The sequence below is a fragment of the Osmerus eperlanus genome, chromosome 16 (assembly GCF_963692335.1).
Source record: "Osmerus eperlanus chromosome 16, fOsmEpe2.1, whole genome shotgun sequence".
Lineage (NCBI taxonomy): Eukaryota > Metazoa > Chordata > Actinopteri > Osmeriformes > Osmeridae > Osmerus > Osmerus eperlanus.
The window spans coordinates 11,464,017-11,480,486 of NC_085033.1; the positions used below are offsets into that span (position 1 = coordinate 11,464,017).

Here is a 16,470-nt window from a genome sequence, read left to right on the forward strand (position 1 = left end):
GGCAAGCACATAGACAGACAGGCAGGCAGGGGAAAGACAGGCTTGCAGGGGGATGGGCAGGTATGCAGACAGGAAGGCCATGTCGTCCATATATAAAAACAATTTCTGTGTGGATGGAGTGTTGTATTATTTTACCTTAGAGAGAAGCCAGTTGGAGTGAGAAAGCTGGATCAGGGGCAGTTTAGGGTCTTTGAAATGTAAGTGATTTGGAACAAGCTATTGCAATCCTGGACACGCTGAAGACACCAGCCTCAAGGGTGGCTGAGTGAAAATCAAACTTTATAACTGTTATTTTGTTGGATTGTGATTGCACTTCATGTGGGAAGGAAAATTACCTTTACTTATAGTGTAATGACACTACCTTCTTTTTTTTGTTGGTCATGTGCGTTTGTGTATGTGTGTGCGTGTGTGCGTGCATGCGTTTGTGGGTGTGTGTGTAAAAATGACTCATTAGAAGAGTTCATGTAGAACAGAAAATCATTTTTTCTCAAATCCATTAGTTCATTTCATGTCTCCCTCACATCACTGTCACACCCTCTAATGGAGCTGTGTCTGTGTTCAGACGGCTTGCCCCTTTGAGTCTGTCTATACAGCCACAGAGAGCTGGACTGAGTCGAAGAAAGGAGAGGAGATGAGAAGCAGAATTGGGGGGAGAAGGGCATTAGTCATCTCTTTTCCTGATGTAATGAAAATTTTGTTTTTCAGAGATTTCTTTGCAGTGTGTGTGGGTGTGTGTGTATGTGTGTGTGTGTAAGTGCGTGCGTGCGTGCGTGCGTGCGTGCGTGCGTGTGTGTGTGTGTGTGTGTGTGTATGTGTATGTGTATGTGTATGTGTATGTGTATGTGTATGTGTATGTGTATGTGTGTGTGTATGTGTATGTGTATGTGTATGTGTGTGTGTGTGTGTATGTGATGTAAAATTGTTCATTTTGCTCAGCCTGGCATAGGCAGAGACAGAGATAGAGACAGATGCATAGAGGTCAGTTTGTCCAATTCTCCGACTGTAGTTAGATTGAACAGTATCATATACAAAAGAATTGGAGCAATGGTGTAACATTTGCTTTACAAAGCAGTGACTAACACAGAAGCAGAGTCTCAGAGAGAATTTCAGAGCTGTGTCTGCATCTACCACAAGTAAACATCCCCTTTTGAAATGATGATGATGATGACAGCAAAGAATGTCTGTCTAATCAGGATTACTTGACTTTGAAAGTCTGACCATGGCAGGCAGAAAGGGTTAACGTCAGGCTGTAAACGATCCAGGAAGATTGCTGTTTATTCTGGATTGGCCCCTCGTATTTCCTGCTCCAGAAATCACAGTGTAGGAATAAATATTTTGAAAGGCCAGTCATACATACAGCACTGTACTCCTGCATGCGGTGGTGAGGAGCTTCTGAGCATGTGCGAGAACCAGGCCAAGGCTTCCGTCTCAGTCCATCAGACACAGCCTGCCGTCCATGATGAGGCCTCGATAGATGAATGACATAAAACACTGTGTACTATTTCATCGGCTCAAACACGGTCATCGTTCACAGTGTGCCTCCCCCGCCCGTCCTCTGTGTGTTCTGCTTTAACGGACACGTGCAGTGTGACGCATGGGGCAGCCAGCTACCCACAGCCAGACTGATGAGCTCTCTGACAGCCATCAAACGGAGTGTTTGCTCAGGTGCATCGATGAATGTGACCTCCCTCGTTCCCCACGGCCGACAAGACCGTGTGTGTGTGTGTGTGTGTGCGCGCGCGTGTCTGTGTGTGTGCACAGGGCAAAGCAGGGGGAGGGGACCGTGAGCGCTGTTGCTTTCCTGTCTCTGTAATTACAGAGTGATGAAGGGCTAAATGCTGCCATGTGAAAGGACACCTGCTGTCTGAGCCCGCCGTGGGCCCGTCAATCTCTCCGTCTCTCCATCTCTCGGCGCGTGTGGGTACTGTATGTGGATGCTTCACATCCGTGTCTCTCCATGTGTAATTGTCGCAACTACATTGTATTAATGTATTATTTGTTTTGAACGTATGCTTGAGGGAATTATACCATTCTCCTCTATGGTTCAGCCGATGGGATTCCTGGCAGAGTGATTTGGTATGATATCATGAAATCACATTGCCAGGGATTTCCAACCAGCTGTGTGCCACAAGCTTCAACAGCACCATTCAAAACTCTCAGAACGTCCTCCAACGCCCTCACAATGCCAACACCCTCTGACGTCATCGGTTGTGTACTGTAAGTTATGTATGAATGATAGAGTTGGATCCGACCTGTAGATACTTTAGACGTGTGACGAAGAGTCTCAAGAGAAGCAGGACTTAGCTCGCTTTGTGAACAGATCTATGAAAGCTTGTGTTCACAGTGGCTAAGTTCCGCTCCTCAGAGACACACACACACACACACATGGTAAACCCCCTTCCCACCTCACCCCCCACCCTTCTCATCACCAGTGGAATGAGACCATGAACATGACTGTGAAGCCCTATAAACACTTCCTCAGTGGGGGAGGGGACTCAGACAGGAAGGAAGTGCTGGAAACATCCCATTGGGAGAACCAGTAACAATCTAATTGTGAGGCCAGGCCTCATTAACAGGCAGGGTGGTCATGGAGAGCAGAGCCATACAGAGAGGACTACCAGGAGAGATTGAAGAACCACAGAGGGCTCTCTGATAGGCTCTCCAACCAAGCAACTGACGGGAATTCCAATCATCATGCGTCTTCTTGGTTGTTAAGTGTCTCTCACGCATTCAGAGTGCTGTGTTTATTGTGATTAATTACTTACTTATGCTAATAGAGAAACTGTGAAAACCTCCCATTCCCATTTGAGGTCTAAAGATCTGCTGTTTCCAATCTCCAACAGCCTTGAGATGAAAATATGTGTTTACTTAGTGATTTAATAACACATTTACACATTGTGGTGTAGAACATGGTAAATACAATAATGAACAACTTATCCATAATCATCATTCATTGTGTTGACAAACATCCCCCCACACATGTGATTAGAACACCTGCAGTTAAATTCTGTCTGCAGGCTGTGGAATACATAATTATGACAATTGCTATTCCTGCTCATGGAGCAGTTGATGTGGTCATGTGAAGAAAAGGACCACTCACAATGGCTTCCACCTGTTTAATGCGCCCCCCTGTGGTGAAGAAGATGTATTGCAGCTCTCTGGGCTCAACCTCCTGTGCCTACTGAGCTGATAACAGTTGGTCTGTGCAACACTGGCTCAGTTCAGCAGGAACCGGAGTTACGCCCTATATATACTATTATACTAATATACTATTAAGACAGCTAGCAACACCCTAAAAGTCACCGCAATTTCCCTCACATGCGGAAGTGAGGAATTCTCACTCATACACTCACCCATTCAGCCTGTCAGCTATCCAGCCAGTCAGCTATACATCCAGCCATCCATCCATCCATCCAAGCATGATTGAGCCCCATGGAGGAAGGCTGCTCCTGTTATCTGTGCTCTTGGTGGATCACAGGAGCAGAGTTTTTCCAGATGTGTTAACAACTGGATCATCTGGAGAAGAATGTCTTTTCTGAAAGTTTTCAGCATAGAGTGGGTTCTGCTGTGTTGTTGACAGGTGTAACACAAGTCAATAAATTATACCACACCACATCTCCTGTTGTCCTTTAATTTTAATAGTTTAGTTTAATCACAAAATCGGAATCTCAGTAAAGAATATACCGCCCTATTCTCTTTTTTAATTGAAATTGTTCTTTGTTATCCAAAGGCTGTTAGCAGTGCATTTACAACTGTGACAGCATGAATCAAAAATAAGCTAATTTTGTGGTGATTCACCGTGGATGCTGATTCAGAGCAGCTGTCGATTCCCGCTGTACAGGGCTGAAGCTTGGAGGTGTGTGTGAGACTTCTTCTATCTCTCCTTCATCTCCTCACAGTGAGAGAGGAGACAAGGACCGCAGCTTTGTACTGCAGTTACTGCCAGAAGACACTACGAACTCCTGCAATTGAACCAATTTGCAAATACACACGCACACGCACTCTCTCATACGCAGGAACCATGTGCCACTATGTGTGAGGATGCTCAAAGACAAGGAAGCGACTATTACGTTGCACTGACCCACTAGACATTCTAAACACACAAAAACATGTTGACACAGGACTCATATGTACATGGGGTGAACAACCAATACCCTTCCTGGAGAAGAGCTCACATGGCAAATAGCCAATGATAGCATCCATGTTGTTTTTGTTGTTAGTAAACAGGAAGTTAACCACTTATTAGGCTTAATGTTTTTTTTGCTTCCTTCCAGGTAACATAAGTATTGATATAGGTTACATTGCGGTATTGAATCACCCCCCAAAACCACATAAGCTTGACAGAAGAATTTCCTGGGAGATAAAGTATCAATCAATATTTCAGCGGGGGCTTTTGAAGAGGTACAGAGCTACAGGTAGGCAGACCCGCAGGGCTTGACAACAGCACTATGAGACACACAGAGGAAAATATTACGCATAGCTATTGGTTGTCTTCCTTGACACATTCACTTCAGTGTTGAATTCTCAGAGGGTGCCAACAATAAGAATTACATCTTCTAAGCCAGGCCCATTTAGATGATAACATAGACAAAATAATAGCATTCACTCTGTTTTGCCATACCACAAAAGAAGAGGATGTTCACTGGGAGACATTCAGCAAAAACAGTGTTTAAGCTACAGTATGTTGGTTTTTGCTGTTGTTGTTTTCATTTTTAGCTGTATAGACAGACGGATTGAATCATAAAAGTGAAAAAACTGCTTCAGTCGCAGGCAGGACACCCTTTGTAGTCCCCCACAGTTAGAACTGTACATGTAGTAACTGAAAACCTTTAATTAAAGTACAAAACATATTCTGGATTCTTTGTTCAGAAAAGTGTGCAACCTTCACAAGGAATGGACAGGGAAGAAAGGATTGACGTTAATTACCTTAAAGAACGTTCTGTATATAACATTAACAAGACTAAAGGTTTTTAGGTCCTAAATGAACAACTTTAATCACAAGCAGTTCTGCTCATTAGGTTGACTGTCTCATCTATAGGGAGTAGGATTGCATTTGCACAAGTACATACACATACTTGACACATTGCTTCACAGGAACAAAAACATTACTACACAGGAATGTCAGGATGACAAGTTCATAAAAGTCTGCCAAGGTTTTATTTAGTATAGGGTATGAGTTATACTGATACTGATCCCCCCCACCTCCCCCCAACCTGGCCTCCAGTCATCAAGCCTCAGCACATGGCCTAAACAGCCAATCTGTCTCTGTGTGCAACCAGACATCTGTTGACTGATCACATCTGCCTTTCGATGTTTCATCCTTCATTCACCCCAAAGAGACACCAGGGAGAAAAAAATATGCTGACAGCATGGTGGTGAACTTCGGTGCCTGCATCTTCTAGATTGATTCTAGATGTTGAAATGAAAATATCAACACATGCTCACAGCCTCTCAGGACCCATTATATTTGCCCCTACGTCTTCTTGTGAAAGCACATTTCTTTGATGTACAGATACAAATATTTAATTGACTATAAGAGGTCAATTTTAATGATTTCTAAGAGGTGCCTGAAAACATTGAAAGTGCAGCTTTCCTCCCACTCCACTTCACTGCCACAAGACAGGGGTGCAGTGATAGAACAAATGTGTTCTATCATGCACAACAAAGAGTGCACTTAGGTGAGAATAGAATGCATTATACCAACACTCTGTCTGCAGGGAGGATCAGAAAGACTCTATTTGTGATACTCTGTCCATGAAAGGACCAACACTAAATACTTTGGTTATCACTGGATGAATGGCTGCAGCAGCTTTTCTATGGAATTATTTAGTCAAACACAACTGTTGTTTGTGTGTAGTGGTTGATAATTATATATACTTATAATGTGTTCATTTAGCAGACGCTTTTATCTAATGTCACATACGACACACAGGAGATTTGAACCTGTAACCTCTATCTGCTGTTATATACTCTAACCACTGAGCTACATGCTGCGTAGATGCTGTCAGAGCTAGGCTTGGCACAGCTAGCTGTTAGGTTCATGACGTGTCTTATTTTGGCTCATTCAGACACCACTGTGAGTACTCTCTCCATGCGCCAAGAGATCATTATCATCTCAGTGAGGATGGTAAGGTAGGCTTTCTTTTCTTAATACCATATCACACCACACATCACAGGTAAACAACCATTGAGCTACGGATAGAATGTCCTCCCTCAGAACTTAAAACAAGGCAAAGACACACACTTTCTACATCACACACACCGAAGAAAATCTGAAACTAAACTAACATTACATCATCCAAACATGAGCCGTGATATACCTTCAGCACAGACTGAGGTAAAAATAACAAAAACGTATGTATTTATGAAAATAGGAGGTGACTTTACTGTTGAAGTCAGTGATAACCACCTTGAATAATTAGATTTTTATGTGAATGAGACAGTCTCTCATCGACTACAAACAAACAAGCGCACACACACGTGTATCCAGTACCCTGCCCAAGGCCACTGAAACCAGCAGACATGCCTTATTGGCAGCAACAGATTGAGGGTGTGTGACCCTCCATTACTGCTGCTGTTTCTGGATCTAAGTCAGCCAGGGTCTGGGCACATCCTGTCAGCTTCCACATGCTTACAAAAGCCACAACCTCCCTAGCACAGCTCCTCTAATGGGAAACAGCACATCTCAAGCCTGGGTGTCTCTGATTGCATAAAGCTGGTGTGTGTGTTTGTGTGTGTGATAGGGGGGAGCTAGAGATAACGATAGAGTTTATTGGTGACTTGTGTGTGCAAAGTTTGTTTGGTACACTTATGTTTTTTGCAGTAGCCTAACATTATACTTCATTAATATCTGTAATTACAGGATTTAATTTAATTATTTTTCATGATCCACTCCATTCAATATTCAATTGTACTGTATTCGGTTGTATTCCACTGTTAGCTCATAAACTGTTTTTGGCTGGTCTGGCTATACTGCCACCCTGTGGTATTGGATGAAATAATTAAAGTATGTACTGTAAGTAATGAAATCTTTTCTATTTATATTCTAAATCCTAAAGTCGCATTTTTTGTATTTAATGTTTTGGATCAGAATTTTACTGTTCGAATTTGAACAACCTGAATTTCTGAACCTTGTATTTTGGGGTCTGATTTTTTAAATTCATAATAAATAATAAATTCATATTTCAATTTTAAAAAGGTGAATTCAAAACCAACACATTTGGTGGTGTTTAAATTTCAATATTAAGTCTGCTTTTAAAATTCACTCACTGATTTGCTTACATACTGGCTCACACTCACGTACAGTAGGTGGCGGTAATGTACCTCTCACTGTTGGTTGTAATCTGCCAGAAGAAGAAGCACAAGACGAAGAAGAAGAGATCGTTCATGCTCCGGACCAATCGTTGTCGTGCTTGAGTTCTTCCGTATTTCAAACCATTGGCGGTTGACTTCCCTGCGTTTGAGTCAGCTAGCTAGCGGTTGGGTTTTGCTTAATATAACGATTTTCGCTTCTTTATTAGTGACAACTCATAGTGATGGATTCAATCACTGCTAATCTTCTTGTCGGACTCTCGGTCAATATCAGCCGGAGTGATGGTAAGCTAACTGATACTAACCATAGTAGTAGACAAGGATCTGGATGGAGAAATACCTATTACATGTGGCTGATAAATTTGTTTTTGTTTATTCAGGACGGGTGCACCCTGCAAACGTCAAAGCTGTGGATCAAGCGAAATGCACTGTGATGGTTGAGTGGCATGAGAAATCCGTATGTCGAGGGAAAGAGGTGAGACGCAGAATGGCGACCACACATTGTCATGTTCAAGCTAAATTCATATTATTTAGATCGAGCTTAAGTCAGCGTTCAACAGTCTCTGCTTCAGTTTTTCAAGGTTTCCTGTCATCAAGCATAAGACTTAGTTTGAAATGGTGTGGTGGTAAATCACATTTGTAGGGCCCCTATGACTATAGAGCAGCGATTCCCAACCACTCTGCCGCGGCACACAAAGTTTTTCAACCTTTTTTGTCGTTCTTTTGACTCACGAGCCCTACTCACCCGACGCCATCGAGCCGACCAGCTTTGCTACCTGCATATAGGCTACCTACAGCTGGAAGCTGTGTTCCGTTAAGCTCCTAGATTCAGACTTTGCCCCGGTAAATTGTAAGGATAGTTAACTACTACACTTTTGGTGGGTGTGTTTGCTTTCTTCCTTTTTTTAAACTTCAACACCACGACCTGTCACATGTGTCATTAATTCTCTTGTCTCTAAGATGGAACGAGGTAATTGGCTAGCTACCTGGTTGGGAATCGCTGCTCTAGAGTAACTCACGCAATAGAAAGGATGGAATCTAGTTGACACTTCTATCCTTTCTTCACGATTTAGATAGAAGTCGATGAACTATGGACCTTGAACAAGGAGTTGCTAGAGCACATAAAAGGCTCTAGTGAACCATCTCCCATTCCCCCTGCAGAGAAGGTAAGTGTCCAACCAGGACTGAGCTGGACCCTTCAGTTAGGTATATGATATATCTGTGTTTGGAGACAAAATTCCCCCGGCATTACCATTCAACCCTTCGAGGTTGAGACTGCCTTTCTCAGCCCCACTGACTATAGCTGATGTTTTGATTAGGGAGATCAAGCTGCCACAAAGTACCGTAACATTTTTTTTTCATACCATCATAACTGAATTGATTCATCCATGTCTCTCCAGAAATATGAGGGTCGTCTTCGCTCGTCACGGATACCCGCCCCCTCCAATTGTAAGCGTGAAACTTCCCCTTCTGTTGCTTTGTTCTAACAGTTATGTGTGCCTGTGTTGTGTGACATGTCAGATGGTTATGGACTGGGAACTAACTGGTGCCGTTTTCCTTCATAAGACACAACCCCTGCTGTCGTTCCTGAGGAGACAGGTCTGCATGAAATGCATGTTCCTGGCTTGATGAGATTTCCTCATACTTAACTCATTGGGCGAGCTATTGGGTTCTCGCTTAGAAAGTACCATGTTGTGATTTTGAGGATTACAAACTGGGCACAGATGGTCTTCTTCACCCTAAATTAAATGCATACACTGCCCTTCTAGTCTACCTAGGGTGCTTCTCTGGGCTTGTCGCTGCGTTTTAGCGCTTAAAGGTGATATTAAGATGCTTTTGATTGCTGCATGACTGGTTAACGCGATTCAAATCCATCCCTGTTTTGATGGTGGCACTTCTTTACTGGTGCTTGCTGTCTACTGCGTCCTGTCTACTGCATTGGAATCAGGAGGTTGAATCGAGGTGGCCTCGCTGAGATCACTAGGGAGAAATCAAAGCCTGGATCGATCTGTAGAGGTCCGGTAGTTGAACCCCGTGTTCACGTCTTGCCTCGCCTCTCCCTCCAGTCCCCAGGAAGTCTGTGGTTCGGCAGACATGTTTGTTCCGAACCCCTGCTCCGATCCCAGAGCCGGTAGACATCAAACCCGAGGCCGAGTCTTCAGAATACTCCACCGCTGTCCTCAGGTCCTCTGGTCAGTAGCAACGTCTGGTTTGGATGTGTGTGTGTGTGTGTGTGTTAGTGATCTCAGATATTGTCATTGATCTGCAAGGTGTAGTGTAACATCTGCATGGTGTGCTGTGTCTTGTTAACACTAGTCTGTATTTAAATGAATTGTCCCTTCTGCTAAATCTTAGTGTCAGCCCCCTCTATTAGTATATCGTCCAAGGTGACCAGGAACGACTCTGTCCAGTTAATCAAATCTCTACCAATACATCCCGACATTAGCAATAAAAAGGGTGTTGTAGGTTATGTGTAACTTGTGCTACAGTTCCAGCTCTGTGGCTGTCTGTTGATATTGATTTGTGCTGGTCTATGATCATGGTTGTCTAGGTATGCCTAACAAGAAGCAGAAGAGGAACGACCCCCGACAGACATCAACACTGCCCCCGGTCAGCGAAGCCTTTAAAGAGAATGAGGAGCTCAAGCCAACCACCTCAGCAACAGGTCAGATCATAACTACCACAGTCCAACATCTGGAGGAAGTCAGAGAGGCACAAAGTAGCCACGCACACAGGATCTCCTTGTATCATTAGAATGAGATCTAGTTTTGATGAGACCGTACAACTGTTTTAGGCAGAAGAAAATCGGTCCTACCGCAAGACCTGAACAAGGGGAACAAGAGGATGTCTTGCTCTGTCAAAGCCACAGACAACAAGAAGGGAAAGGTGAGACCAGAGGTTTGTGTCCCTGACACAGACCAAGCTCTGTCTAGGATTAATAAGCCATTTTAACAGACATGACATTTTGTGTTTTTATAATTATTGACAAGTCGGCTTGATTTTATGCCTGGGAACTAGACTTGCACTTGGCCTGTGTATTTAGTATTTGGAACTACTACTTAGGTTGTCCTCTTGGCCTCATCTGGGTTTAAAGGCTCTGTTAGCTTGTGGTATTATAATTTTTTTGAACATGTCAGTGTGAATGTCTTTGTACCATCTGTTTCAATGCCTTCTAGTTTGGAGACACTAACCGGCCAAACAAGCAGTTCTTCCAGATGATAGAGGAATACAGGGAAACCCTGACCAAGGCTCCTGTGTCTCCCTCGGACGTGGTGAGACCTCACACAAGCTCTCCTTGCCTCCACTGAATACTTGACCACGTCAGCTAAAAGGCTCTTTGCGTTTCTCCGCAGCCTAAAAACCATCGAATCTGCGTGTGTGTTCGAAAGAGGCCGCTAAATAAGCAAGGTACGTTTCCACGTTGCTTCTGCCTGGAAAAACGAGGATTTGCTCCCATGGTACCCTACACACACCAGAAGGGTTTGGGTTCCATTTTCAACCACATTTGTGGTTGAAGAATGAACCCCTGTCTTTCTCTCCCTGGCCTGTCTCAGAGCTGACGAGGAAGGAGATCGACGTGGTCACCATCCCCGGTAACGGTTGCCTGCTGCTCCACGAGCCCAAGACCAAGGTGGACCTGACCAAGTACCTGGACAACCAGGTTTTCCACTTTGACTATTCCTTCGACGAGTCATCTACTAATGACGTAGTCTACAGGTGAGTTTGACCAGTTGTTTATTTGGTTGAACTACTTCCGGGAGAGCACATTGGAAATGTATTGCACATTCTTATTGGGTGCAGTCCTGGGCGTAGTTCACCTAAATAAGTATTTCAGATTTTCTTAGATGTCACAATCCCGTTTTCCAGCTATACTTGGCTTTCGAACTTGGCTCGCTCTTTAGGTTAAAGGTTGTGTTGTTTTGAAATGGGCTTAGCTCTTTTCTCTTGGGACAGGTTCACTGCCAAGCCTCTTGTCCAGACCATCTTTGAGGGAAGCATGGCAACGTGCTTTGCGTACGGACAGACCGGAAGTGGGAAAACTCACGTGAGTTCTCTTCTTTGAGCTGCTCCTGGAAACGTAGCTTCTCTTCTCACACTAGACGAATCTGTCTTTAAACACCTGGATCTAGAAATGCCTGTATTTTTCAGTGTTTTTTATTTTAGCTATTTTTAAAATCTTGATCTGTCCAGACAATGGGAGGAGATTTCTCTGGAAAAAGCCAGAACAGTTCCAAAGGGATCTACGCCTTAGCCGGTAGTTACTTCTGTTTTGAAAACACGAGTCATGGGTCACATGTACATTTGGGCCACGGTGCCCTAGCATCGTCACGTATCGTCCGTCAGACTAAGTCCTGTTTCTCTGTGGCCGTCCATGTCCACCCCCCAGCCCAGGACGTGTTCACGCTGCTGAGACAGAGGAAGTTCTCCAGCCTGGACCTCTGCCCCTACGTCTCCTTCTTTGAGATCTACAACGGCAAGGTCAGGATGGAGGGAGGGGGGGTGCAGTTCTATGGGCGCACGTGAAGCCCCTCTGTGCAAGTCAAAAGGCCTGCGTGAAACGAACGAGCTTGGATTTGACGCCTCCCCCTCCCCCCTCTGACCGTGGTGTGCAGGTGTACGACCTGCTGAACAAGAAGAGTCAGCTCCGTGTGCTGGAGGACGACAAGCAGCTGGTGCAGGTGGTGGGACTGCAGGAGAAGGACGTGTCCTGCCCTGAGGACGTCATCAGGATGATCGAGACGGGCAGCGCCTGCAGGTACCGGGGGAGGGTCAGCCCCTCTTGTGTGTGTGACTGGAGTCTGGTCGGTTTATTGAGCTGTCTGACCTGACGTGCTTCATCCTCATTGGTTGGAGTTCAGAGAAAGGAGAATGAAGTCGGACAACTCCTGAGGATTTCTGTCTGTTTCCATACAGTCTGTCTGTCTCTTCCTTGCGCTCTTCCGTTGACCTTCCTACCTTTCTCCTCTGGTCTCCTTCCTCTCTGTTGGTCTCTCTCCTGTCTCTCTTCAGAACGTCCGGCCAGACGTCAGCCAATGCCAACTCGTCTCGCTCCCACGCCATCCTACAGGTCATCCTGCGGAGGCGGGGCAAGCTGCACGGGAAGTTCTCATTGGTTGATTTGGCGGGCAACGAGAGGGGGACGGAGGTCAGCGGCAACGACAGAGCGGTCATGGTGGAGACGGCTGAGATCAACCGCAGTCTGCTGGCTCTCAAGGTCACCCAGCTACCCACGCCACACACACCTAGCAACTGCACCAACACAAGCTAACACACCAAGCAACTACACCAACACAAGCTAACACACCCAGCAACTACACCAACACAAACTAACACACCAAGCAACTACACCAACACAAGCTTACACACAACCTCACACACCAAGCAACTACACCAACACAAGCTAACACACCCAGCAACTACACCAACACAAGCTTACACACAACCTCACACACCAAGCAACTACACCAACGCAAGCTAACACACCCCGCAACTACACCACCATACCAAGCAATTACACTAAAACAACGTCACACACCAAGCAACTACACCAACACAAGCTAACACACCAAGCAACTACACCAACACAAGCTAACACACCAAGCAACTACACCAACACAAGCTAACACACCAAGCAACTACACCAACACAAGCTAACACCAAGCAACTACACTAACATAAACTCCATAATAACTCACCAAGTTTAACAACACTACCACTTTAGATCCTGCTACCTGCAGGTAGCAACTGACTAATGATACAACTACACGAGACTAACTAACCCAACTATGTTTATCTAGACTGTAGATTCTTCACTACCTTTTCTAGCTGCTGCTGTCTGGTGGCTCTCAAGTTCACTTTAGACAAGCCAAGGAGAGGGAGCAGCCAACCACTGTTGTTCAGGACTAGCTCCAGTTGGTAGCGGATGCTATGACTAGCTCCAGTTGGTAGCGGATGCTATGACTAGCTCCAGTTGGTAGCGGATGCTATGACTAGCTCCAGTTGGTAGCGGATGCTATGACTAGCTCCAGTTGGTAGCGGATGCTATGACTAGCTCCAGTTGGTAGCGGATGCTATGACTAGCTCCAGTTGGTAGCGGATGCTATGACTAGCTCCAGTTGGTAGCGGATGCTATGACTAGCTCCAGTTGGTAGCGGATGCTAGGACTAGCTCCAGTTGGTAGCGGATGCTAAGTGAGCTTAGCTGCTGTCTGACCCTCTGCTGCTGTTCTCTGTAGGAGTGTATCCGATCGCTGGGCCAGAACAGCGATCACATCCCGTTCAGGATGAGCAAGCTGACCCAGGTCCTGCGGGACTCGTTCATAGGAGAGAACTCCCGGACCTGCATGGTAGGTAACAGACACGTCTGGAGATGGTCTTCTGACGGGCTTCTCAAAGGTCAAGATTCTCTCACGTTCATTTGAACACATCCCCCCCCCCCCCCCCCCTCTCTCCTCCCCCTTCCTCCTTTCCAGATTGCCATGGTCTCTCCCGGCATGGTGTCATGTGACTACACTCTGAACACGCTGCGCTACGCCGACAGGTACTCCAGTGCACGCCCACCCAGGCGGGGGGTAACCCACGCCCACCTAGGCGGGGGGTAACCCACGGCGGTTGTTAACCCTGGTGGCGTTCTGTTCATGTTTGTGAGGTGAACGTCGGCCCTGTGTCTCTGTTTTGCTGCAGAGTGAAGGAGCTGAACGGCCTGTCCAAGGCCAGCGGAATGGACGCCCCCCAGAGTGCAGAGGTGTCCACGGAGGACAGCTCCTCTGAGGAGGTCAGCTCCGAGCCCAGCCCCACCACTACCAGCCTCAAATCTGTTATCAAACACTTGCAAGATTGCAAAGTATTCCAGGTGTTTGACAGGCTTCTGTTTCGCTTGTTTGTGCTGTTCCTCCGGCTATATTGTTATGTCTCAAATGACCCCAGTGTTTTGGAAACGGTAAATGGCGTTTGTGTTTTTGTGAATGGATCTTGACCATGTTCTGGTGTCTGAAGCAGGACTCTATCGTGCCCATGACCAGTATGTTCGAGGAGATCTCCCAGGTGGCAGAGATGGAGGAGATGGTTCATGAGGAGCTGAAGGTACACAGTCCCAGACCTCACCAGATCTCCCAGGCTGGTCCCTGTGCGCTGACGTGTGTGTGTGTGTGTGTTCAACAGAGGGGAGAGGGGCTGTTGAGGTGTATGGAGAAGACGTCCTACGACATTGAGGCAGGCCTCCCAGAGTTGGAGGAATACGCCACCAAGCTGCTAGGTCTGGCTCCTCTCCTTAAAGGGACAGCTCTCCCAAATAACTACCCCTCACTTGCCTTGACCTGTCATACTAAGCTAGATGGTGTTGACTATATCTGGATTTAATTTGTGCTCACCTAGATTGCAGTCAGAAATATATTTGGTTTCAGATGGTCATTCATCTTTGTAGTTCACCACAAGGATACTTAATTCTTGTGGAAAGTCCACTGACGGAGGTAGAGATGTGTTTTGTGCTGACGTCAGGAGTCAGGTGGCTGAGCGGTTAGGGAATTGGGCTAGTAATCAGAAGGTTGCTGGTTCGATTCCTGGCCGTGAAAAATGACGTTGTGTCCTTGGGCAAGGCACTTCACCCTACTTGCCTCGGGGGAATGTCCCTGTACTTACTGTAAGTCGCTCTGGATAAGAGCGTCTGCTAAATGACTTAATGTAATGTAAATGACGTCTCTCCTACATGCTGTGTCCACAGAAAGGGTCAGAGGTCTCAGGGCCGCGGTCAGTGAAGAGCAGATGGCCCGCCTTTCCCCAAAACTGGCCTACCGCTGACCTGGAGGTCCCTATCCTGCTCTCGTAGTCGTGTCCCCTTTTGAAATCATCTCGCTGAGGGGTTGGATGAGTGTTCAATGTTCATTTCCTTTGTGCAGAGGTTCAATTAGGCTGAGTGGATCCTCCAATAACATTTGAAAGTGGGGGGGGGGGGAGAAAATAATGGATAGCATAAAATCTCACTACAGTATAGTTCCATGGTCGCTTGAAAGAATGTTAAAAGTTTATTATTGTATGTATTTTAACCAAATTAAAGTGATTTAATCTTTTAAAATGTACACTTAATAAAGTTTTGAATTAAGTGAATGAACATTTCTGTATATTATTTTGGTATATTTTTCAGTTCACGTTCAAGAAAATCTTTACATTCAGTGTATGTCATAACCTAAATTACATATGGTAATAGTCAGGCAGTTCTTAATTTGTTATTGACTTGTTTGTAACAGTAAATGTTTGAATACTATTAGAAATTTCTCGGAATTACCAACAAAGAAATCCTAAGCGATTTGCATGTTTAAGTAAGTATTTGGGTTCTAAGGTTGAAATTGCTCTGTCCTTGTGTACATGCCTCTGTGCATTCTGGACCCATGTCATCACAGGACAGCTGGACCATGCCCCATGATGCACTTCTTCTCTCGTCCCATCGGTGTGGGAGGCCTCTGAGTTCCTCTCAACCTCCTCTCTTCCCTCCTGCCTTTCTTCCACGACCCCAAACCTCCAACTATACACAAGTCCAACTTGTGTATACAAATACCCTGCAAGCAAAAGCTGACACATGACAAATCAAAGCTCCAATAAACAGCTCGCGCTCAACCCATTTTCCCAAAAGGATCAAAATAAACAAATTCTGCCGGCAACTGGGTGGCCTGGGCTGCATGGTGTGAGGCCCGGAAGCACAACTGGTTCCTATGACTGCAACCCCCCCCCCCCCCCCAACCCCAGCTTAGTGGGTGGTATCCCTTCCCCCCTGCTCCAACCCAGCCCTCCCTCCCTCCGGCCCCCTCCCCCAGTCAGCAACCAGGCCTTCCTATTCTCACACGCAGGCAAGGCCAGCCCTGCTATGCTAAACACTTTCCAGTGGCCTTGTATAATAACCACAAATGTGGACTTTTTTTTCTTTCTTTTGAACTCTGCTCCTCAACTCCATACCGGTTAATAAGAGAACAGAGGGTTTTTTGTTGCTGTTATTCTTTCCTAGTTTGTGATGACACAGAGCTTTGCTCTCATGTTTTTTCTGTTTGAAAAGAGAGGTTTTATGTTCGGCATAAATAATAATACCCACATTAACTTGAATGGTTTATTTTGTGGGACTCTGTAGTGTTCTCATGAACTGTTCAATGTTCTAACGGTTACTTTTCTGTCC

At 45.5% G+C, this 16,470-nt stretch overlaps 1 protein-coding gene across 5 annotated transcripts; it reads left to right on the forward strand.

The window, feature by feature from the left end:
* The first annotated feature begins 7,378 nt into the window (after nt 1-7,378).
* Nucleotides 7,379-15,413, forward strand: kif2c (kinesin family member 2C). 5 transcript variants are annotated; one of them, XM_062482121.1, is made up of 22 exons: nt 7,379-7,596; nt 7,692-7,786; nt 8,385-8,477; nt 8,712-8,760; nt 8,878-8,910; nt 9,378-9,503; nt 9,863-9,976; nt 10,106-10,197; nt 10,488-10,583; nt 10,665-10,719; nt 10,866-11,028; nt 11,266-11,356; nt 11,503-11,566; nt 11,699-11,790; nt 11,925-12,067; nt 12,322-12,526; nt 13,547-13,657; nt 13,784-13,851; nt 13,995-14,163; nt 14,307-14,393; nt 14,472-14,565; nt 15,031-15,413. In XM_062482121.1, exons 1-22 carry the CDS (start codon nt 7,536-7,538, stop codon nt 15,105-15,107), a joined length of 2,178 nt encoding a protein of 725 aa, XP_062338105.1. In that variant the 5' UTR covers nt 7,379-7,535; the 3' UTR covers nt 15,108-15,413. The 5 variants fall into 5 exon arrangements, with proteins under 5 accessions (XP_062338105.1, XP_062338106.1, XP_062338107.1 ...); XM_062482122.1 differs by having other exon boundaries at nt 14,310-14,393; XM_062482124.1 differs by having other exon boundaries at nt 7,380-7,596; nt 13,995-14,085.
* Nucleotides 15,414-16,470: the final 1,057 nt, after the last annotated feature.

Bases quoted from the DNA above. Each gene is read 5' to 3' on its own strand.
- kif2c (XM_062482121.1), top strand. From the start codon at position 7,536: ATGGATTCAATCACTGCTAATCTTCTTGTCGGACTCTCGGTCAATATC. The intron at 8,911-9,377 runs GTCTGCATGAAA...CTCTCCCTCCAG, and splicing joins TGTCGTTCCTGAGGAGACAG to TCCCCAGGAAGTCTGTGGTT. The intron at 14,394-14,471 runs GTACACAGTCCC...TGTGTTCAACAG, and splicing joins TGGTTCATGAGGAGCTGAAG to AGGGGAGAGGGGCTGTTGAG.